The 24,916-nt window shown below is 43.0% G+C and overlaps 1 protein-coding gene and 1 pseudogene across 1 annotated transcript in view; one reads left to right on the top strand and one right to left on the bottom strand.

The window, feature by feature from the left end:
- Positions 1-24,916, top strand: part of NRG2 (neuregulin 2) — a 169,741-nt gene that overhangs the window by 81,979 nt on the left and 62,846 nt on the right. The window contains exon 2 of the mRNA XM_066624953.1: positions 16,615-16,786. Coding sequence (XP_066481050.1) covers positions 16,615-16,786 — 172 coding nt within the window. The remainder of the gene's footprint in view (positions 1-16,614; positions 16,787-24,916) is intronic.
- On the bottom strand, positions 3,332-3,451 carry LOC136650360 (5S ribosomal RNA; annotated as a pseudogene).

Below are 24,916 nucleotides of genomic sequence, written 5' to 3'. Positions count from 1 at the left end.
GGGCTCCACCTCAGGATCTAGCAGACCTTGGGCAGATCTAGGGCTCTTTCCATTCTGTTGGAAACCCTGATGAAAACAACTCATACAGAAAAGAACCCTGTGTACAGTTGTACACAGACAGGATGTAGATGATCAGAAGCACAGATGGTACATGTGATCCTGCTCCAGCCCTCAATATTCAGTGAAACCTGAAAAGTTTTCATCCCTTCTCTCCCAAAATGAATAAAATGGTGCCAACTAGTTTCCTTTCTACAAGTGTATGTGTGCATTAATATTGCCATATTGTATTAATAATGCCATATTGCAGATGAGAGAACAGCGACTGTCAGAGAATGACTTGCCTACAGTCACTTAATATGTTCATAACAGAAGCAACATTTAAACCAGGAACTTTGCAGTTTGTGACTCAGCTTCTTTCTTGCTACTGTGCTATACCAGCTCTCTTTAGATTCTTTGATCTGACTTAACAGAAGTTGGATTTAAAGTTGCAGACTCTGGACTTCAAGACTAGGCAGGGGTGAGAGAATTTGGTAAGCCAAGGATACTTTGATGTGTGCTTCCACATCTTTGTTGTTTTTCTGTTACCTGATCATCATCATCATCATAACTTTATTTTTACCCCGCCTTTCTCCCCGAAGGGACTCAATCATGGAGTTCATTCAGATTTTTGCTTGCAGGCTGAGCATCAGGAATGTGATTGAACTTTTCTGTGGTGTGGAAGTGATATTTTACGAAGCCTTTGTCAAGTGTTTTGGGTTTCTGTAGATGTGCCTGGACTAGTACCTGTCTGAAAGCACACATAGCTGTTAAAAAATAAAGTTCAAATTGCTCTTAAATGTGGACAGATAATGTCTTGGATGCAACTTATGCATCCAGAACCCTACTGGGGATCTGTTCAGGCTCTGGGACAAGTCCTTGTTTACTGAGGGGGAGGCTAAGAACCATTGTTTTGGAAGTATGCTAGAAAAACACAACCCTATACGAGGATTAGATTTCAGTAAAGGACAAATAGGGAATTTGAGTACTATAGGGAGTAGAATGCAACTGTAGAAGCTAGTGTTATCATCAGTAGTGCTGAACATGTGGAATAATAGTGCTGACCTCTGGGAAAGGAGGACCAAAAAGACTAAGGGCCCAATCCTATTCAACTTTCCAGCACAGGTCAGCCGCAATGCAACCCCAAGGTAAGGGAACAAATGTTTCCGTACCTTGAGGAGGCCTCTGTGACTACCTCCTCACCACAGTATGCAGTGCACGCCACATTGGCATAGCTATACTAGCACTGGAAAATTGGATAGGATTTGGCCCTAAGGGAACAGTACAGCTCTCCTTGCCTCCCAAAATGTTTGAGTTGGCGGATAGGGCTTTGCAGGTCATTGCTGGTCCTTTCCAGACTTGTACACATACATGTGTTCACCTTGGGGGGTTTGCCATATTCTGTGGTACGTCTTCACATAGAATTGGCAAGAGATGGGCTGAGAGGTGCTTAACATCACAATGCAGGGCTGTTGCAACCACTTGGAAAAGTGCAGGATTGAGAAAGTACCAGCAGTACATAAAAACTCCTTTGCTAAACTTTTCTCAGGGCCAGAAAACTGGCAATACATATTACTAACTATATATTCTGGCCGCTGTCCTAAGGCAGTAGGCAGGAAAGCAGCTCCAGCTATTATTAGATTAAAAAATACATCCAGGTTGCATCATGTGGCAGGTTACTTATGACAACCAGAATAGGAAAGCTGCTGCAATGGCTGAGTGCCACACAAATCTTTGTGGATCACTTTCTGGTCCAAGTCACAAACGCAGCTTGTGTGCATGAATTCTGTTATTTCACCATCATAATGGCTTTCTGCTTTCCCATAACCTACTTATAAAGGTGTTTGAGGCGCTATGTATTATTGCAGTGGCTTCCTTTTGCAGTATGTCAAAGTGGACCATACTTTTTAAATAGATGGTACGACTCTTCAAGTTGTTCAGTATTCTTCATGTTATTTAGTGCGATGATAACATATATCCAATGCAATGATAACCTACATACAGTGCTATCTAATCATGGGCTCACGTATGTTCCAGAGTATATAAATCCTAACAGGAGCATTGACTCCCATTGTTTGTGGGTTTTCAATATGCTTGATTCTTATAGAGCTTATCCCCCCTCCTGCTATCAGATGGATGCTACATTCTGTTGGCTACATTATGCACAAGAAATGCCAGGAGGAACTAAGGGGCTCTGGGACCTGTAGTTCTTAAGAGAACTCTGTCACATGGGGAGAACTCTGTGTCTTTCTCTCAAAGTCCTAGAGCAGGGTGTCAAACTCATTTCATAGAGCGGACCAAATAGCATTCATGGCACCTGCTGAGGGCCAGAAGTGATATCATTAAGCAGGCGGTGACATCACTAAGCAGGTGATGACCAGAAATAAGCACTTTGTTCTCACCTAGGAACTCATTAGCTGCAAATGACAGAAGAAAAAATATGCAAATCTTGATGATATTTTCAAAATAAGAGAGAGCCCAATTATCATTTGAGCCTCCTTTCAACAGTGCTGCTTCTGCCAAGGCATCACTTTGAGCCTCAGCACCTGAGACGTGCTCTGCCCAGTGATACTTTTGTAGAAGCAGTGCTGCTAAATAATAATAATAATAATAATAATAATAATAATAATAATAATAATAATAATAATAATAATAGTATTTATATACAGCTTTTCAACAAAAAGTTCTCAAAGCGGTTTACAGAAAAAAAAAAATCAAATAACTAATGGCTCCCTGTCCCAAAAGGGCTCACAATAAAATATGCAAAAGAACACCAGCAGACAGCCACTAGAAAAGACACTGCTGGGGGGAGGTGGGCCAGTTACTCTCCCCCTGCTGAATAAAAGAGGAGCACCCACTTGAAAAAGTGCCTCTTACCAGTTAGCAGGGGACAACCTGCACAATAATTGGGCTCTCCTATGCTTTGGCAGCACCTCACTTCTCCATTTCTCACCCCTCTTGGTCTGTTCCTTTCCCTGTACTGTCTGTTCCTCACCTTCTGAGGCTTTGGGCACAATCCTAACCAGGTCTACTCAGAAGTAAGTCCTATTCAATGGAGCTTACTCTTAGGACAGTGTGGTTAGGATTGCAGCCTACCTTCCATCACTCCACCACATGCCTTGACAGAAGTGTTGCTTCTGAAAGGGCGGCCTGCATGATAATTAGGCACTCTCAGCATCACCCTTCTAGCCGCGCCACTTCTGCTGATGCTTCACTTGGAGAGCCCAGTTATCACAAGGGCCAGATGAAGAGCTGGCCTGGTTGGCAATGTTCAGTTTTGAAAGACTATGGTATAAGCCTACAGCACCCGGTATTCCCAGGCAGTCTCCCATCCAAGTACTAACCAGGCCTGACCCTGCTTAGCTTCCGAGATCAGATGAGATCAGGCACATGCAGGGTAACAGTTGCTGCCTGCAGCCTTATGTTTGACACCCCTATCCTAGAGTGACCTGTACAAGATCTCCCTCTCATGCTTACAAGATCTTGATACTCCATATAAATACTGAAAATAAATTTGCAAAAATGTCGTTCATGATGTTTGATTTAGCCTCAGCTCTTCTCATCTTGGTAGTGGGCTTTACATTCCTAAATTGGTTCTTAATTACAGCCCAATCCTATCCACACTTTCCTGGGAGTAAACCTCATTGACTAACGAGGTTCTCTCTTCTGAGTAGACATGCATAGGATTGGGCAGCCTGTCAGTTCCTGTTCTCTCAAGGAGTGGGGAGGCTTTAATTACATATTTTCTCTTTGCAGCCAGAGCAACTGCACATTATTTTATTTTATTTCTTAAGATGGCAATTGTAAAATTACGCTTATGAAAAGTTAACAAGCATGCTCTGCTGTAAAGGAGAAGCAAGTAGTTAAAGCTCCCGCCTGCAGGGAGCAGGAACTGACTAATTAAGGGTCCATTCAGGAATGCCAAGTTGACAGGAGTGAATGGAAAGTGGCCAATTAAAGAGAAACCAGCTGAGAAGCAGAAGCTGCTTATAAAAAAGGAGCAAGGAAGAAACAATGAAAGGGCTAGTTGTAGGGAGGTGTTTCAGTAATGCTTTTTCAATCTGCTGGACAGGCTGATACTGCAGTTGCATCTTATGCTAACAGCCCAATTTTATGCAGCCACCATGCTGGGAGCTCAGGGGCTCTGGCAAGATGTCTGGCAGATCCTGTGCTCTGTTGTGGTGGAGAGGCTGGTGGAGGGGACACAACTTTGGGTTGTCCACCGACTTTGCCTTGTTTCACCCTTTTGCGCCCATTCTCTGCCCTGTTGCAGCCTCTCCACTGGTGGGGTTGTGTCAGTGGCTGGTCTGTGTCCCTTTAACAGTGGCTACTGCACTGGCATGCCTGCTGGGAAAGGGACTTCTGTGCTGGCAGGGCTATTTGTGTGCTGACATTCATGGAGGTGTGCTGGTATTCCCCCTGGTTAGGATTGGGCCAAGTTACCACAAAGCAGGCTATTAAAACAGTGGGAGGATATTAGGGAAGATACCAGATTGCGATGGTTGGGCAGCAACATCGCTGAAATTCTCCAGTAACAAGCCAGTAATGCTAACTGCAGAGAAGGCAGCTAGCATGGAAGCAATCTAAGAATGAATCAACATCACAGCAGTGTTGGCATTATAGAAGAAGATTCATCTTTGGAGAGTAGAAGCATACAGATACAGCAACACCTTGCACTTTCGTCTGGTTAGGGACAAGAGCATGGATGAAAGTAAAAAATGGATGAATGACAAAGCAGGCACTGAGCTTGCACGTTTATTTGGTTGGCAAACAATGTAAATAACTAACTATATAAGATTTGCGAATGCATGCGAAACTTAAGCAAACAGGTGTGAAAGAAAAACACTATAATGTCGACGAACACTGTGGAAGTTTGGAAGAAACTGGACAAAAGAGGAGAGCATAATGACGAAATTTGAAATGTGGTTATAATTGAAAATGGCTGAAAGAGCATCAAGTGGATGAAAGTCAAGGTATTGCTATAGTTTTGTCTTTGGGACAGTAGATCAGGTTTAATGCTAACCCCTGCTAATTGGGCACTTTTTCAAGTGGGTGCTCCTTTTTATAGCAGGGGGAGAGTAACTGGCCCACCTCACCCCAGCACTGTCTGTTCTAGTGGCTGTCTGCTGGTATTCCTTGGCATCTTTTTATATTGTGAGCCCTTTTGGGACAGGGAGCCATTTAGATATTTGATTTTTCTCTGTAAACCGCTTTGTGAACTTTTAGTTGAAAAGCGGTATATAAATACTGTTAATGTTAATAATAATGCTTACAAGTTAGGGCATATTTTATGCCTATTTTCTATCACAGGACCACCTTTGTTTGGTCTCTTGTCCTATTAGGGATACCACATTATTCAGATTGCTAGTTTGGGACATCCCATCCAATGCCTGCTTGGCCTGGATTGCTAGCTTTCATTAAAAAAAAAAATAAAAACTTGATAAAATTTGAAGTTCCTAGCTACTTTGGAAGCCAAGGTGTGACCTGAAACAGCCAAGGTGTGATATGTATGCAGTATACTTTACAATCATCCAATGAGAACAGTCTGTACCCACCTTCCATTTTTCTAGTCAGTGAAGGGGGGCACATATGGGATTGAAATGTAAAGGAAGCAGTGATAGGTGTTGTCTATGGATCACAGTTGTGAAGAAATTGGAAAAGACTGCTGTCACAGTTCAGTTGTCTACACATAGGACTGGTTCCTTTTTGAAGCAATTGGGTTTATTTTTGTATTTGGTTCCCTGAGGAAAAAAAGAGAGAGCTGCCCATAGACTATAATGGATAAATTCAGAATTTTAGCATAAAACCTGTTACTGCTAAGGTTACCCCTGGGAAGAGGGATTTGGACTCAGTTGCAGGAAGGATTTGATCTTCAGGACTGGGATCCTTTCCTCCCCCTGTTTGTTTCAGAGGGAAAGAAGGCAGGCTCAGTATCCTTTTGTTCCCAATCAACTAGGAAGAGATTGGTTTGGCTTCCTGTGCTGGCAGTCAACCCCCTGCCCTGCTCATGCCTAGTACCTACATGCTTTCTCCTTCTGCCAAGAACATTCAGTTCAACAATAAATATTTGTCATTGTATCAGTGGCTTTTTCTTGCAAATTTGGCACATCTGGGTCTTTTTCACTAACACAACTTGAAAAAAAAGATCTTCTTGTGATTTGTTAGATATGTTATGCAAATTGGCAACATTTCTGTTATTCTGTGGTTTTAGATGCTTGACGAAGGAACCTCAAGAGACCTGAGCTGTCATTTTTGCAAGAGGAAACTAAAAGGCCGCCACTTATTTGTTTTTGTATACACTAAAATTGCCTTACCATTAACAAGGAGGTGGAAGTAAACAGTTTAATTAGCACTTGGCATGCAATGCCTCATCTGTCAGAAAACTGGACAAGAGGGGATTTGTGGCCTGCTGCGTACAAGTGAAGCTTCAGCAATTGAGTGCGAAGTTTTCTACTAATCATAGGAACTTTCCCCGGTGCTTAGGCATCACTTACTGGACAAAGACCAAATCCTTCCTAGCTGTCCTGTAGGTTGGTGATTTTTGGAAAGAATTTGGAAGAATGTGGGAAGTCTCCTTCATCCTCTCCATTCTTTTTTTTTTTTTCTGAAAGGTTGCAGGGAGGGAGAACTGTTGTTGGTCGTGATCCTCCTTGTTGGATCCCCAGTTTCCTTCCCCCTCCCCCTGTAGTTCCTGTACAAACTGAGAGCAGAGATGCCAAAATGGATGCAGAAGATGTTATGTTGGATGTAAAGCAATGGTTTACATTGGTTATGGTTTAGACTATGTTGCAGCAGACAGAGTTCTCCAGTCTGAAGAAGGAATTTTGAGTGCTTGATGGGAGGGGACTCCTTTTTCACTGATCAAGATCCCAGTGTTGTTTCACAGAATGCTTGTCTCTTTAAAAAAAAAAAAATAGTGAAGCCAATCCATTTGAAAAGGAAAAGATGGGCTGAGACAAAGCAGATGGTTAGTGTGTGGGGAGGAGTGAGTCAGCCATGGTATGCTTTGCCTGGGGCACTGAGTGCCTAGGGTAGGTCCTGAACATAAGCATGCAGGGAGCGTGGGTGTAGCTTTTTGGAGGGAAGAGAAAAACAGAATCAGTCAATGAGTGTGTCTGCCTCTTAGATAGCAATTTACACTTCCTAACAAAAGTCTGAAAAATGACCTTGGCAGCCGGAGCAGTCCTACTGGGAAAGAATATCAAAGAGGGAACCTGACTACAATGCCTAAGGAGAGAGCATAATATTGTCAGAGTTGAGTGGGAGGAGGGTGGGTTAGCTTTAAGAGATGCTTATTGCTGAGCACACACAGTTCTGATGTGTTTTAGCATGGGTTTAGTGCTCAGCACCTCTAACAAAGCAGCAATGGGATAGAATGTTTAAAAGGACACCCTGAACCAGGCCTGCATTTTCCAAAGAACCTCTAGTCTTATTTGGGTACCAGAATGGGATTAGATGGCCAAAGTGCTGAGCATTCAGCAATTTACAGTGGGACGGATAGGGCTAAAAATATTGGGGAGAAGTTGTTGACACTGCAGACAACAGGAGCCAGTTGGAAGCAAAGGAACGAAGGAAGAGATGAAAGAAGAGCATGATGTTCTTGTAATCCGTTGGTTTCTGATGGTTGCTATGGAATGATTTTGTGTAACTAAGAAATCCACTGAAACCCATTCAGACTCTCAGCATTCAGAGCATGATAGTTTCACATGTTTCTCCACCTAGTAGGAATCTGTTCCTATTTGAGAACATTTCTTTGAATACTTAAGTCTAGATCTAGGACATTTTCTCCATAGAGAAGATGTCCTGCCTATAATATTGTTCTTGCATTTTAGATAGTGATTTTTGGAGCAAAAATCTGAACAATGCTAAGATTGTATGCTAGCCAGCAGAATTATCATACAGAATTCAGAAAAGTTTTTACTACCCCTTCTGTCTCTTGACAGTTTATGGCAGTGGTTCCTGAACTTTTTTAAATAGGTGGCTGGCTCCCTTGACCTACCGGGTCATTGGCTGCAGCTCCACAATAGGGCTTCAATGCTATATATTGTATATGGCGCCTGGTTTTTCGCAAGGATTCCACAGCTCCCCTGGCTGGTTTCTGCTGCTCCGGGGAGCTGTATCTCACAGTTTGGCAACCACTGGTTTATGGGGACAAAGCAATTCTTGTCTGACCAAATTTTCATAAATTGGGGGTTCTGCAGAGTTGCAGGAAAGGATATTTGGAACAAAACACACTGCAACACAATTGCAAGGAAAGAGTTGCAAGGAAATATCTTTTCCTTAGGTTGACTTTCCCCTGCAGCTCCCTCTGGTGACTCTTTTTAAAAATGCATTTCCTTCCATAGTTTTTCATGTCATGATTCTTCATTGTATCTTTTTATAGCAGGTGTATTTTACATGCCACCTTGAACTTCTTCGAGGAAGGACAGGATAAAATTTAATAAATAAACATAACTCTTGAAACACAAAATATCTCCGGAGTGGAAAACGTGCAGAAAATGGAATATTTTTCTCATTAGGACAGTGTACTCAAATTGGTAGGTTAATTAGCTAAAGCCTTAGATGATTGGTCAGTGCGGACCAGTTTTAAGTGGACTGTGGGCTGAGATTGAAGGATGTATTAATTTTCTTAATCCGTATGAGTTTTGGTATGGTGTACGCATGTCATCTTGGATAGAACGAGAATGACAGGCTAGCAAGTTCCTATTTAGTAATAAAACTCAGTGGTGGCCGTGGTGCAACCACTATCTGTCTCCTTAACCTTCTCTGTCTGTCTGTCTGTCTGTCTGTCTGTCTGTCTGTCTGTGCATGCTACTCTGAGCTCATTAGAGGAAAGGTGGGATAAAAATAAAATAACTACTGTATAATAGGTAGCAAATATTATGAATGGCATTTTCTTGTGAATTTCAGTGTTTTCCAAAAGTTAGAAGGGCAGAAAGCTGTGTTATGTTCTTCGTTTTTATTATAAATTATAATTGCTTTAAAAGTGTACTAAGTAGGTGATATAGGTGGTAGAGTGTCAGCAGGTGCAGGCACAGTCATTGCTCATGCACCCTCTTAAATAATCACTAAAAACCAAATAAAATGGTTTAATTTTTTCACAGATTTATTGGTTGTTTTTTTAAAATGAGAATTGCAGAAAGCAATGTTATGTCTTTTTATTTTGCTATCACCGTTTTCTCCCACCTTTACTTATAACAATTATGTTGATAGCTGCTTTGTTACTTTCATTGCTGTCTGGTTCTTTAAGTTTCCTTTCAATGTGTACTGCTTTTAAACTTGTGTTAACTGCTTGGATGGTCCCCCTGCAGAGCAGGATGTAAATATTTTAAATAAAATAAATATTCACTTTTTCACCATTTATCTTGAGATATGGAATGTAAAAAAATGGTTCCATATTAACCCTCTCCCCCCACAACGTTGACCCCTTGTGGGAGTCTTGTTGGGAAGCCTACTCGATAATTGTAAGTGTCGATAATTGTAAGTGTCGAAGTAAGTGTCGATAACTTACTTGCCAAAGATCATCAATCAGTGGGAATTTTCGCAAGAAACAGTGTTTGTAATTTTGGGTGACCAACTATGTCCCATTTGCCCAAGCTAAAATACTTTTTTTGACTTGTCATCCATCTTAATGTACTTTAGCTGCTTGTATGAGTTCCCTTATAGAGAGAAAATGCGCTTATGGGTTTTAAAATAAATGCATTGGGAGTGTAAAGAAAGAGAAGGCCTAGTTATTCAAAAGCCCTATGCAGATATTCATTCAGGGTGGAAATGAATGTGGAAAATCAGGATTGTGCCCACTGGTACAATCCACGACCTCCCTGCTCTTGTCTTGTACTGTCAGGTTTCCAGAGATACATGTCATGAGTAAGGAGCTGATGTTCATTTGGGTGTAAGTAAGCTAGTGTATTGTATACGCACAGGCTCCTACACCAATCATACGATGAGCATGTGAAGCCAGCAAGTGTGATCCCCATTTCCCTCCATTTATTTCTAGTAGTACAAGGCTATATGTAGAAGCTGTATCTAGGAGCTGTATCTAGTAACACAAGCTGTATGTAGAAACATGTTGAATGTTTTGCCATTAAGGATCTAATTACTGACATTGCTGAATGGGTTGAATTCCTACAGGATTAAATTTTTATTCAAAGCTTGCTGAATCTGGAATCCCCCAAATTCTGCAGATATCTCAGTTGGGCTAACATTTTCATTCCAAGAGATTCAGCAAGGTGGAAGATATGTTAAGAGTCCCAGCTGACTTTATCTTGTTGGCCCTGGAGTTCTTTCCCATGCTGATTGGGTCAGGAGCTCTTAGTCATTTGGGATTTAGAGAAGGTCCAATGCTGGCTTGGGAAGGGGCCACTTTGTGAAAACTTCCCATGACCTGGAGGTTTTGGCGCAATTCTATGACTGACAGATCATGGATTGGAATTGCAAGCCTGGCAGGTGTAGTTAACAAAAACTTAAGTTGTGTTAATTAAAAGATCTATTGGAGAGAGTGGAAGAGCCTGCCAGTTGTCAAATGCTGACCTTAGGCAATTTTGAAAAAAAGATGTGTTTTTGTGGTTTCCTTGGTGCATTGACTGCCTCCACTAGCAAGTATTACAGTGCTTTCCCCCCCAAGGCATTTTAAGTTAGCCTCTGTGAGAAATCTGGTCCAATTTTTCACAGAAGTAGAATCTAAATTGCCGAAAGTATGATATCTATTACAAACTCCGTATTATTATTATGAATCAAATGGGAGGAGAGCTATTTGCTTCTCCACAAATATTGCACAATCTAATCTGGGAGAATATTCCTTTGGGCCCAAATAATGGTGATCAGTTAGACCAGGGGTGACCAAACTATTAATTGTGATACAAGAAGGTGGCTCATCTTTGTCACATAATGTGCAGCTCATAGAAATGTGTTGGATGAGTTCCTTCTTACATCACAATTAATATATAAGGTAAATAAGGAATTTTCAAGCTTTATGATTATTTACCAGGTTTAAACTGAGAGTCCACTGGATTGAAATGGAAGTTGTATGTTCAAGGTGAGTAAATATATTTAGGAATTTCAGTGCTTCTGAAATACTGCGGTTCTCAAATATCTTTCTCGTGGATCTCAAACAGCTTTATCATATGTGACTCTTATGTTAAGCAAGTTTGGCCAACCCTGAGTTAGACCCAGGGTGTAGAGGAACTCAACTTCTCCAAAGAAAGCTTCTTTGTCCCCATACCTTGTCAATACTGTGTTTGGTCTGAAGACGTTATGATCTCTAAGTCTTGCTAGAGAGTCAGACCTGCCAAAGCCCTGTGTCACTTTGCCTCCTCTTCTTCATCATGTAAGTGCAACATGTGAGGTTTCCTCACCCTGTGGCTACCAATCAATTATATGAGAAGCGGAAGGACAATGTGCAGCTTAATGGCCTCATATCTCAATTTGTAGCTTCACAGACGTTATGAGGAAGAGGGGAAAGAGGCAGATAACAGCCCCAATTCCATGTTTCTCATAGTGCATAGTTAAGCCCTAATAATACCCTCCAGAAGAGGGAAAATCCTTCTCTAACAGAGAGGTAGATGATGCCAATTCTTTGCATTGTGGTAATGAGGTACGTTTTTCAGTGTAAACATTTTTAGTAAATGACAGGATGAACAAGTTTTTTGCCTTTAGCTCATTTTGACAAAACCTGTGAGCACTTTTGGTTTTGAAGATTGTTTTGGCACAACCATTAAACATATTGAACAGCTTGTTTGTGGCTAAGGAGTACTGAACATTTTCAAAACGTGTTTGAAACCTAAGATTAGTTACTGCAGGTTTGCAAATTTGTATGTGAAATTTCCCTTGGCAAATAAAATAACCTCCCACGCAGTTGACACCCAAGAGCTTCACTAGTCCTGAGAGTGAATCATTCCCATGCTAGGTTCAATTTCTCCTCCTCCGAGAGTGCCAAGAGAGTCCCAGTCAACTCATAATCAGCTGTCATCTCCCATCTTTTGCTGATATGAGATCTTTAAAATCAGGAGAATACTGGATCTTGTGTATGGCAGAAACTACCCTTTTAAAATAATATTAAACACTATGATTTTTAACCCCATTTCCTTTCATCTCTCCTGGTATGGTATTGCCTACTGATGTTTAACAAAATGAACCTTTCTAAAACTGGAAATCTTAGTGATGTGTTTGAAATAATTGTGTCTCTATTAGTTTGAGTCCTGTTTGACCTGGTACCGAATATGAAATACTTGGAAGGCTTCATACTGTTTCTAATGAGAACTGGCACTGATTTGTCCATCATGCTATGTAATAGTAGAATGAAGCCATTGTAGATGATGGATGGATGTTGGGCTTTCTTAACATGATAGGTGTTCTTCTACTTTTCGCTTTGGTTATGCAAAAGACAAGGTGCTTATGTGCGATGGATGCTGCTAAATATTTGTATTTGTTTGGGTTTTCTGGGCAGAATTCTGACAGTGCAATCCTAGGTATATCTACTTAGAAATGCATTCCACTGAATTCAATGAGACCTACTCCCAGGTAAATGTGTGCAGGATTGCAGCCTGAGGACCCAATACTGAATAGTGCATGCTGGCTCACTGCTGGTGTGTGCTCTCACAAACATGTTGTAAGGCACTTTGCTAGCCATTAGTATGGGCCTAGTGTAGAGCTAGCCTAGCGTGAGCCTGTGCTGGGCCAGCTCCGTGCTGGGCCCTTCTTCCGTTGCCTGGTGGTCCTCCCGGCAGTGCAGCTCCACTGGATCCTGAGCCCAGTGTTGGGCTGCACAGCCCGACATGCGACTCTTCAATTCTGTGCTGGCTCAAGAGCCGCCGCAGAATAAAGTAGCCCCATTGTGGGGCTACTTCCCTTACTTGGGGGAAGGGGACAAAAGTCCACTTCTTCTGAGGAGGCGGAGGTGGCTGTCAGGGGTGTGTTGAATGCTGCGGCAGCCCCGCGCTCTGGGCAGCTCAAGATTGGGCTGTGAGTCTGTTGCTAAACCAGGCAATGTATTTATTAAAGCTGTCTGGTAAATCAAGCTGCTTTGCTATAACATAGCATGGACTGGGGAAATATTAAGGGCTTATTCACATGGCTTTTGGAACTACAGGTTCAGCCTATTTATACACGGATTTGACTCAACACAAAAGGCAAATGAGAAGGAATCTGCTGATTCCTGGAGAAGGGGAAAATGCACCCCTTTAAAATCAGTTTTAAAAACGGAACAGTCCTTTAACAATAGCCAGGGCAGCTGGCTGACAATCCATCAACCCTTCTCTCTCCTGCAGACCCCTCCCTTCCCCCAGCAAGTGAAAGAAAGGGATCATTTTGCATTGGTGAAGGGAGGGGCTGAGTGAAGTGCTGATGGATTGTCTTCTTAATGACTCTTAGAGTCAAAAGGTCAGCAAGGCTGTTTTTCAATCACTGGAGCAAAGAAACTTTGTTTTTTTAAATTGATTTGCTATAGTGTTTTTTTGTTATCCATGAGAGTGCTTGGAATGGAACCCACACGAATAATTAGTCTCAACATGTAGTGTCATCCAGTTTTTAATCAGCCTATGCTGACTTTCAGTTGCATTGACACGAACTGAGTTGCTTGTGTGAGTTATTAAGTTTCACAGAACTCTTCTGTGGGCTGGATGCCGAATGACACAAAACATACTCTTTTTTTTGGCAAGGGAAAAAAGAGATGTTTAAAGATATCTGCAGTCTAAGCCTTAAAATGATGAGAGGAAGCTCTTTGCAGATCATTGAGATTAAGGCATGAGCCTTGGCAACCTTAATATTATTGCATTATTATTTTTAAATTGTATTATATTGGTAGTTTATTTGTAAGCCATCCTGGGTGCCCCCTTTTGGGGGAAAAGGTGGGGTATAAATTGTTTAAATAAATATTTTTGCATCCATTTTTAGCAAAAAAAAGTTACAAAGTGGTTTACATAGGAAAAGAAATTCTCAAATGAATCCCTGTCCATACTTAAGGCAAAGATCCTAGCAGAAACCTTATATTGGGTCATTTTACAGATAATACCTGTAAATTTCTTTATCATCTTCCAAATATCCTTTTGAAATTTTTGATCTCAGGCACTGCTGCTATAAATGAAAAAAAGTATCTTCCGTGGGGCACAATCCTAACCCCTTATGTCGGTGCTTTCCAGCACTGACATAAGGGCAATGCAGCTCTGAGGTAAGGGAACAAACATTCCCTTACTTTGAGGAGGCCTCTGTGAGTGACACCCAACTGCAGGATGCAGCACATGTCCCATTGGCACCACTGTGCCAGTGCTGGAAAGTACTGACATAAGGGGCTAGGATTGCGCCCTTATTTTGTTAACATCTGTGGTACGTCTCAGCAAGCTTTTGCAGCTTTTTTTGTTTTACTTCTAAGATGGATTTTATTATATCACAGCTGCATAGTGATTTTTAGCCGCTGCAATACTCAGTGGGATTCTTACACCCATAACCAAAACACATTGCCTAGTTGCTAAGGTACCCACTTAATCTGACTTCCAGATTCTCCAAAACATTTTGAAGGTGGCAAGGATGCAATTTTAATATTGCCTTAGAGAATGTGAGTTTCAGAATCTTTATAGAGAACATGGTAAACGGTATCTTGTGATGTGGGGAGCATTCACAAGACTCCCAGTCATGCAGTATTTAGGTATTTTCAAACACCACCTTATGGTTTTACATTTCAGGAATGGTCATGTGAGTTGAACCTGCCTTAAAATACTTGCTGGAGAAGTCTTTGCTATGTGGAAGGTGCTGGTTCATTTTTAAGGATATAGATTTGAGGGGTATAAATTTTTGCTGCTACAGTATTTGTTTGCTGATTGTAAGTCATAGTGGTCAATACTACTTTGCTCTTGACCAAGCTTTTCTTCTCGTGACCGATATATCTAAGTGTGAACCAAATTTGTTCAAGTTCATTTGTGCATGTTTAAAAATCAACCAAACAAAGCACAAACCACAATTGGAATTTCAGAGATCTGACAGGGTTTTCAACTGGTGTTTCTGCTGATGTCACTTTCTGTGTAGTTTTGTATATGACAGCCCTTCAGGTCAATCACATTCTGAAGAATTTGGAAAGGAATACAGTGATGAAGCAGAGATCTACTGAACAGAGATCTTGCAGCAAAGTTTCCCAGTTTGCTGTTTGCTTCTGTGCCTTCTTATAAGAGCTGATCAATGAACTTTTTTTCAGAAGGTTGTAGAAATATCTGTTAGGCGACAGACACTGCATAAGCAAGAAGGAAGGCCAGGATAACTCATATAAATATAGCAAGATTGTTTGTTTGAATTTTTGGTTATGTTTTGGATGTCCTCCAGGCTATTTAGATAAATGAGGTTGTACTTTATTTAAAAATAAATCAGCTATATTAATGAAGAGAAACATCAGGAAGGCTGCCAAGCATCATATTATGTGATGTAGTTTATTGGCTGAGCATCGTTTTCTGTATGCTGCGATGTTGCACTATCTTTCCTGGTACACAGAGGGTTAAATTCTCAGTGCTACTAGAGCATCCAGTAAAGGTCATGCTCATAGTAGCAGGATATACCTGATGGTTGGAGCTGTTTATCTGGCGACTGTTATGTGGGGACTCCTAATTATGTGTCCCCTGGATTTTCACTCTCTTGCAGCCCATCCTCTCGCTATTCCTTCCTGTTTATCCTCTCTTGTAGGCAGACTTTCCTTTTAGGGTCCTTGCTGCTGCCGTTTGGTAGGGTCAGCTGTCATATCTAGAGGCTCAATGACCTTCTGTACTCCCAGTTGTTTTTTCTATGGGAATGTGTGTTAGCGTTCTCCTGTTTGGCAGCAGAAGAGCTAGTGTACAGTACATTCCCAGAATGAATAGGCAGGAACATGAGCATCAAGAAATCTGCAGTGATTGTAGCTGAAGTGAAAGGAAGAAAGTCCTCCTCCCCTTCCCTTCCCTGTAGCCAAATGCTGCCATTCAGATCGACACAGGCTGTGGAATCAACAGCATGTCTGCCAGCAGCAGCAGAGGTAAGGGAGACAGCTTAGCAAATGAGTTAGTGACAGCAGCAGTAGAACAAGGGCAGGAAGCATTCTCAGCAAGAGCCTCCTCTCATTGCCTGAGTCTGTGCTGCCCTTATTTGAGTTTTGCTTAGCTTCCCACTTTGATGCGCGCTTGTATATCATGTACCTGGGGAAGAATGGTGCTGGCAGGCTCCCCTTAGGAAATGGGGAGATAACTGGGATGCGAGGGTGCAGCAGGCAAAATGGGTGGGAAGAGCTGCAAAATGGTCATTTTAGGGGTTGTTTTTTTTAAAATCTGAAATGGAAAAAGCTGAATGTGCAAGAGAATGAAGTGCACCTGTTCTTGCTTTGACATGTTTTTGTTTTTAAACAGCAATCCATAGTAATGATGACCCTTGGCTAGATTTAAAAAAAACAAGAGCTCCGTCACCATCTATCTACCGGGGTAGATGCAGTGCTGAAGCCTTTTAATTGGAGCTAGGCTTTACCGAGAGCAACCCAGCAGCACTTTTGTTGTCATCTCCAAACACGATGTGCTGATTTATTCATAGGCCGCTGGCTTAATAATATCTGCTTGTTTCATTTCCTTCTCTCTGCAGCTGCCCCTCCAAAACTGAAGAAACTGAAGAGCCTAAATGTAGAAGTGGGCACAAAGATCTCTTTGAAATGTGAAGTGAGCGCGGGGAACCCCCAGCCATCCTACAAATGGTTCAAGGATGGCGAAGAGCTGAAAAAGAGCAAAGACATCCGAATAAAATATGGCAATGGAAAGTAAGTAACTGCCGCCTCTTTTCCCTCTTGAACATGGGGAAAAAAGATGCCTGTAGTATGTTTTCATCCTTTGTTCAAAGAATGGTCACCTTACACCTGCCTTCTCTGAATGGATCTTTTTGGAGTAGCAAACTTGTAAATGGAGTGGTGCCTGGGCTGAAAATCTACTTTTGTGTGACATAAAAGCCCTTCCCTGCACCATCAAGTCCTTGATGGCTGCAGTTACTCAGTGGTGAAGGAAATACATTCATCGCATCCTCAGAGGCCCTTTCTATTATTAACTTCAGTGTTCCAAGGCTGTGTTGGACATTAATATTTCAGAGCTTAAAGGAAAAAAAGTTTATCCGAGCTAAGTACGTTGGTACAGATCTATTAAGCCTCGATTAAAACAGGAGAAACATACGTTGTTCATTAGTACAAAAACTGAAAATGGGAATGTACAATTCTCTCCTGGTGTCTCCTAGTAGGCATTCCAAATCATGGCTAGGCTACCCTGTGTCAGCAAAAACGTAGAACAGGGGCAGGAAGAGTGGTCAGGAAAGTCAGCCAGTAGCAATGCCACAGCAAGTGAGACAAGAAGAGAGTTCCCTGCATGCAAAAACATCTTGTAGGAGTTCTGGTTTTCCTGGGTCTGGCTCTAATGAACTCCAAATTCTTGACTCAGCCCCTTAAGTTCATGAGCCAGGCAGGTGTAAAACTCCCTTCTCACTCACATGAAAAATACATTCGTTGAGCAAGATGCACAGCATATTAAGGAAGGGTTTTGGTTGTGCTTCAAAACCATGAAAACCACAAAGTGTTGGAAGGTACAGATATGTATGGGGTGAACATTTGTGCACAGTGGGAAGTTAGTAGAGGCTTTCTATATACTAATCTGTGTACTTGATCAGAACATTAGGAATATTTGGTTGTCTGCCATTCTCAGGAGAGCTCAGTAGTAATATGGAAGAGTCTATTCTCAGTGGGAAACATTTTATTAAATATTGTGGTATTTGTAAAAATGCTTGTATGCTGTCTTTCTCCTCCATCAGGAGGGACTCAATTGTCCTGTTAGGCAAATGACTTGGATTCTGTCAGCACAGTAGCATAGCTAGAGGGGGGCAAAACGGTGAGTACTGCAGGTGGTGCAGCGGGTTGTGTAAGCGGCCCCTCATGCTCACCATAGGAGCCATTCGGAGCAGTGACAGCAATGCACAGGCACTTGCCAAACCAAATGGCATCTCCGACATGTTGCCATTGCTGCCTGGAATAGCTCCAGTGGTGAGTGGGAAGAGCCACTTACATGGCGCATTGCTGCACCTGCGGTACTTACCGTTTTGCGCCCCCAAACTTTGGCATTGTTGTTATTGTAGTTGTTAATTGGAGTAACAGGGACAATGACTCCCACTTACCTCTCTCCCTTGGCTGCCACTGCCGCCGCCGCCGCCACCACTTCCACTAATGGCTGCAGCAGAAATGCTGGGCTTCAAGTGGTTCCTCTTCCACCTGTTAGAGGGGAAGGTGGCGGTGCACTGGACGCTGAGGGAGGTAAGCCCCCAACTCATGCCCCTGCTCACAGCATTTTCTCCTCCTCCTCTAACGGAGAAAACAGTGTTGGAGGATGGGAAAGTTTACCTCTGCCTGGAGAAGTGCCCCATCCTTGTACCCACCAAGACCCATGTGAGGGTCTACTACTCTCTGTGTACAACCACTGAGGACCTGATCTTGAACAGTGCGTGCTGGCTCACTCTGTCGCACCCGTAAGGCACATTTGCGAGCCCTTACTGCAGGCCCAGTGCCCAAGCCCATGCTGGGCCAGCATCGGATCTGGGCCCACATTCTGCCACCCGGTGGTCACCCAGACCGTTGGGCAGTGGAGAGGTGAGTGGGGTTGTGGGGCAGAGGGCGGGAGGAGGCGTGGCAGGGAGGGACCAGAGTGGGAGGGAGTGGGACTGGAGGATCCCACTCCCAGATCCTCAGCCCCATGTTAGATGGCATGGTTTGACATGGGACCCTCTGATTCTGCGCTGGCTCAAGAGCCGCTGCAGAATTGAGTAGCCCCATTGTGGGATACTTCTCTTATCTGGGGGAAGGGGACAAAAGTCCCCTTCCCCCAAGGAGATGGCAGCCCTGCGCTCCGGCAGCTCAGGATTGGACTGCCCTCCCTTTGTCAGGGTAATCGAGGTAACTGAGTAGTGCACTGCTATCAAACTAGACACCAACCCCACAACGAGCACCTCAGCCAATCAAGGGCCATAGTTTCGTCCTGCAACTATTTATGCCTTTCCCAAGGTATGTATCTTGGTTACTGGAGAAACAGGGACACTAGGGTGGTGGATTCTGGGCTGAAAAGGGGGTCCGTGGGAGGGACTACCCAAATCCGTAAGGTAGGCCCCAGTATAAAGAATTCAGTCAGGACGGATAAGGCAACAGCAGCAGGGTGCAATGAAACACACAACCTGAAATCTTAATCTGACCTGTTGAGAAGGCCTCAGCATGGGAGTTGGCATCACCCAAAACCAGAAGTGTAGGGAACTTACAACATGACATCTGAAAACTTTGCTGCCTATTCAATCAGAGAGTCTGGTAGGCAACCGAATTCCTAATTGGTCTGAGTATCTAACACTAGTGTGTGGCAACACATAAAACTCTCGTGGACCATGGCAACTCCACCTTCCTGTACACGCTGTGTCCTGTGCTCCAGCGTGGGATAGAATTGGACTGCTGATCCAGTACTATGGCTGCTACATTGCTCTGGCTGTTCCTGCAACAGTCCATCACATGCTTATATTATGAATGCCTGGAGCTCTTAATCTCATCCCAATCTCATCCCATCTGGCCTCCAGTCAGGTCAACTTCTTCCATAATCATGAATGATAGTAGTTCTTTGATGAACCAACCTGGTATTACAAAGAAGCAGTGTTGACATGGTCGGCTAGCAAGGCTCCATGGGATCTCTAACACTGAAATTATTATGGAAAATATGAACAGCCTGCCAGATGTTGGTGGCTGGATTTGGCCAGAGTAGGAGGAGGACTGTGGGGTAGGTTAGGTAGAGAGATAGCAACTGGCCATGTTTCCCAATCCAACAGCCCAATACTATCTGTGTGATAAGTCAGTGGATCACATAGTCCACCATTGTGGTAGCCTCTCCACTGGTCGGTGCTGCCACCAGTGCAAGGTCCAGAAGGCCACATGTGACCAACTGCAGACTGACTGTTGGTGGGTGTTTGCTGGCAGCAGGGGTGGATTGGGGCAGGTCTTGGGCTGGGACAGGGCAGAATGGGGGTAGGATGGGGTGGATTTTGGTGGTAGCAGCATCCACCAAATCCTGCACCCCACCCCAGGCCTGGCACAACCCCTTCCAGATAACAGATCTATACCAGCAAAAGAGGTGGCATAGATCTGAATAGGCCCAGAAGGGACCACGGAGTGGATGGAGAGGTAATTTTTTTCTTTACTTACCTGTCCCGGGTGACCTGGTCCCCTACGGATGCACAAGATGCAGTGGACACTATGTCAGCTGCCCTGTGTCCTGTGCCCCAGTGTGGGATAGGATTGGGCTGCTGGTACAATACTAAGGCAACTACATTTCCTATACTCTTATGTTTGTAACTTGTGGTAACTCACATCATTGGGACATGGACAAGATAACTTCTAGACCAGCTCTGATTCCAACTTACTTGTTGTAATGCTATGATGGGTTTCCAGATGCTATATGTTAGAACTTCAAAAGACCTTCTGTTCTAACCATATTGTGAACTTTTTCTGACTCTTCCCTAGTCACTGCAGGTGTCAAAGTTTGCATGGCACTCTGCTACAATGTAATGTGCCTTCACACTGCATTGTGTTGTTGTTTATATAGTGTAGTCAATGCAAATGGTACTTTACATAGAGCCACAAGACAGGTCTCTGCCCTGAGGTACTTACAATCTACGTTATGGCACAGCAGAGATAACAAAGTGGGGAGAGAGGTGGAGAGAGATAGGAAATGGAGGCAAAGAGGACAAGCACATACTGTTGTCCAGATACACATATTTATGGTTGTTTACAGTAAGAAATGGGGACTAAGATGTGATTCTAAAGCCTTCATGGAAAAAAGGGGATTTCAAGAAGGGATTTGAAGGAAGTGGTGAAGAAGCGACCTATGGCTGTTTTGCAAGGAAGTTCCAAGCATACAGGGGAACAAGGGAGAAAGGACAGAGTCATTTGTTGAAGCAGGAGATCTTTGGAAGGTTGAGGATGGTGAGTCTGGAAGTCCTGGGCAAGAGTGTAGCAGAATATGAGAGCTGAGAGCTACGGAAGGGCAAGACCATGGATAGCTTCGAAGGTTGTGCTGGATCTGGGACAGTGAAGTGATGTCAGAAGGGGCACAATACAGTTGAACAACAAATGAGAAGAACGACATTAACAGCGGAGCAGAGTGAATACACAAATGAGGAGATAAGATGCAGCAGCGTCTTACGAAGAAGCAGCAGGTTGCAGAAGTCAAGGCAAGAAATGACCAGGTCATGAAGCAAGAATTTTTACTGAGGGGGCAGAAAAGAAGGAATGGATTCTTGCAAAATTATAAAGGGAAAAGCAACATGATTTGGTATTATCCTGAATATGTGGAATGAAAGAGAGAGAAGAGTTGAAGATAAAGCCAAGACTTTGAACTTATTCAGCTGGTGGATGGTGATATTGTCCATGGATGAAGAGGGGGTGACGTGGGAAAGACAAGAAGTTCAGTCATGGATATGTTGAGCTTGTGAAGTTGATGAAGCATCTAGGCTGAAATATCAGACAGGTAGTTGGATATTTGGGATTGGATGGAGGCAGAAAATTCTGGTGAATGTACAAAGTTACCTTATATTTAGTTGGACCAGTAACAGTGCTGTCAGTGACAGACTGGCAGAAGTTCTCCAAGATCTCAGGCAGAGATGTCTCTCAGCATTGCCTGAGATCTTGAGAACTTCTGTCAGTCTGTCACTGATAGCACTGTCACTGGTTCAACTCTGTGACCTGAGATATTTGAACTGGAAATGCCAGAGATTGGACATGGGGCCTTCCACATACAAATCATGTGCTCTGCCACCAAGCTGTGGTTTCTGCTTCTTAGTGGAATCTAGGATAGAGAGAACTAGATTCAACTGGAATTTCATAATTGAGGCTCAGAATAAATGATCAAGTTCATTGGGAAGATTAACAGAATAAATAGCAGGAGATTTTTGCTGTTATTATGAATAATAAACTGAAAATTAACAGTATTTGGCTGGTTATGATGATGTCAGATGATATAATTGCAAATATGAAAGCGTTCACTTTGCCAGCTTCACAGATCTCGGTAATTCTCTGGTAAAATGTATAGAGCTGGAATTTGACAAAGCTTTTGACTAAATCTCTCTTCAAATACCTCTGAAAAAAGAGAACCGGCCATTGTGTGCATCAGCAACTGGTTGAAAAACAGGAAGTAAAGACTGAGAATAAGTAGATAGTTTTCCCAAGGAACAAAGTAAGCTGTTGAGCTCCCAACAGGATAAGCGCTTTTATTCATAACGAAACTGGAACCCAGGAAGAATATTGAGATATCTGTTTGAAGTAAGCACATGTGTGTGTTTTTTTTTCTCAAGAGAGTTCCTCTCCAGGCTGTGAAGAGACCCAAATGGCTCTCTCCACACTGAATGTTTGGACAACAGAATGACAGATGAGATTCACATTTGTGTAAACTGATGCACATTGGAACGAACAAAAAAAAAAATCTGATTTCAAATATGCTTTGAATTGGTCTAAATCAGGGGTGTCCAAACTTTTGGGCAGGAAGGCCACATCATCTCTCTGACATGTTTACATAAATGAATATCTTAGACATGGAATTTATATGAATGAATGAAGGTCTTACAATAGCTCAAGGCCTATAAATGACCTTGCGTAAAGCAAGGCCGATCTTTCCTTTGCTGCCTCTGCTGCTTCACAGACAGGAAACAGCAAACAGTGGAGGCGCCCTCGGCCCGCAGCTCGCGCAAGAGGTCAAACAGTTGGCCCTTGCACTGAGAGTAGTCATGTTGGGCCAGCAGGGGCTCCAGCAAGTCTCCAGAGGGCCACAGACACAATGGAGACTGGGGATCCCTGCAGGATGGATTGGTAGTGTCTGAAGATCACAAATGGCCTGTAGGCCGGGGTTTGGGTGCCCCTGGTCTAAATTGACTGGGATAAGCCAGGTAAGAGTTTGGAAGTCATGATGGAAAATCCATTGGAAAGTCAGCTCAGGGTTCTTTAGTAGTTAAAAAAGGGGCAAATTCTATTCTGGGAAGTAGTGGGATAAGGACTAAAAGCAAAGTATTAAAATATATTTAGCCTTTGAAATAAATTTAAGCCAAATAAAATTTTTAGGAGGGCTAAATAGAGGGGTTCAGTGCCTGCTAATATAATTGTTGTCATCCGTGTTAGCTTTTGCTGTATTCCTGTTAGCTGTGCAGATGATCCTGGATTCCTTGTTAATCTCTTGAAATACAGGAGAGGAACCAAAATGATTGCTAACTATAGCAGTACTGCCAGAGTCAAAATATCTTGCCCATTATGAATGCTTATCTGATTCTTGTATTGAAAATTGTATCCAGTGATGCCACATTTTAAGGCTGTGTGATTACTATGAATGTTGAGTATTATTTTAAGGCCAGAGCGCTGCTTTATTAAACCACCTTTTCTATTTCCCATTTCCCAAGCCAAATGAGTTTAAGATTTGTTTCAGTGATAATGGGCCATAATGAAACAGAGTAGACTCTACTACAGAGAATAGCAATTACCTATATGTCAAATCATCCACTTTCCCATCAATTTATTCTTTTTCCCCAAACCACTTTCGCAGCCTTCTGGCGCCACTGGGCAGGGGTGGTGTCCTTTTCACTGAATGTTTGCTAGAATAGAGGGGGAAACTTCTTACGAACTGCATGTTCTGTCACTAATTATCAACAGGCAGGGGCAAGTCTGCCTTGCTCAGAAAGGAAACAGATCTTGGGATGATTCCTTCTGCTCAGTTTGTCTTTTATTGTATAAAATGAGAATGAGATGGGCTAAAATTTGAGCAATAATGCAAATACTAGGAATGCAAGAATAGGAATATTAGGACTGGTATCATGCTGATGATGTCAGTTTTGGTTGAGTGAGGAATGCTTATTTAATCCTTTTTTTCACCAAACGAGTTATTCAGATTTACCATCCTGTGCCAGTTGAGCTTGGTGCCCCATTTTCAGATTTCTTATTATCTAGGTTCAAGCAGTGGTTCCCAGACTGTTTGCTGCAGTGCCCCAGGGTTCCACATACAAATGGATGTGGATGTCTGGATGTCTCAGGCAACCTCTTCTTCCAGGCAACCAGTTCATCCAGGTGCTGTCACCTTGGCAAGACCGAGATTGCGTGCAATCTTGGGAAGTGCTAGTGGCCATCTCCTATGACTCAGCACTACTGCTACATAGCACCTTGAAAGAAGGACATTGATCAGGGTATGTCTGGGATCCGCTGATCTAAAGATTTTTTTAAATCTTCATTAGGCAGTCCACTTGGTACTTGTGGGCCTCACTGCATCTCAAAATGTGATGCAGACCAGTTCCCCCTTTCTGTTACTTCAGCATAAGAACTCTGACCTTAGTCGCCCTGCATCCTTCTGGTTTTTTACTGAGGAACTTCAGCACTGCACATTTGATTACAAACCAATAATCCTTTGAACAGCATTAGAAGAAATATAGAATTCCCCATCCAGCATTTTCTGTATAGGCCCCCAAACCTGAGCCAACTAGCTTTCCTGTGCTTGTGAATGACACATCCATAAAAATGTGTGCTCCTCCAAAGCTAGATACAGGAATAGGACCACTTGGTGCCTGAGGCAGCATGCCCGTCACCTTGTGATGTGCCAGCCTCTACTCTTCCCACTCCCTGGCATTCAAAAGGAAGAGGAGGATGGAATGGAGGAGGAAGAGAGGAGAGTGGTGGGCTAAAATACATCACTGGCCTCTCCTCCATCTTTGTTCCCCTCATCCTTTCCAGAGCTAGGGTCTGGGAGAAGGAGAAGGAGCAACCTGGCGCAGTCACCTCAGTTGGCATCATGGATGGTCCAGCCCTGGCTAGATACCAGTGAAGCAATTCTTGAGCAGTGTGGTTGCTCTGGAAGCACAT

This window comes from Tiliqua scincoides, chromosome 4 (genome assembly GCF_035046505.1).
Source record: "Tiliqua scincoides isolate rTilSci1 chromosome 4, rTilSci1.hap2, whole genome shotgun sequence".
NCBI lineage: Eukaryota > Metazoa > Chordata > Lepidosauria > Squamata > Scincidae > Tiliqua > Tiliqua scincoides.
The sequence above is the reverse complement of the archived record's forward strand: the minus strand, read 5'-3'. Positions and strand labels throughout refer to the sequence as shown.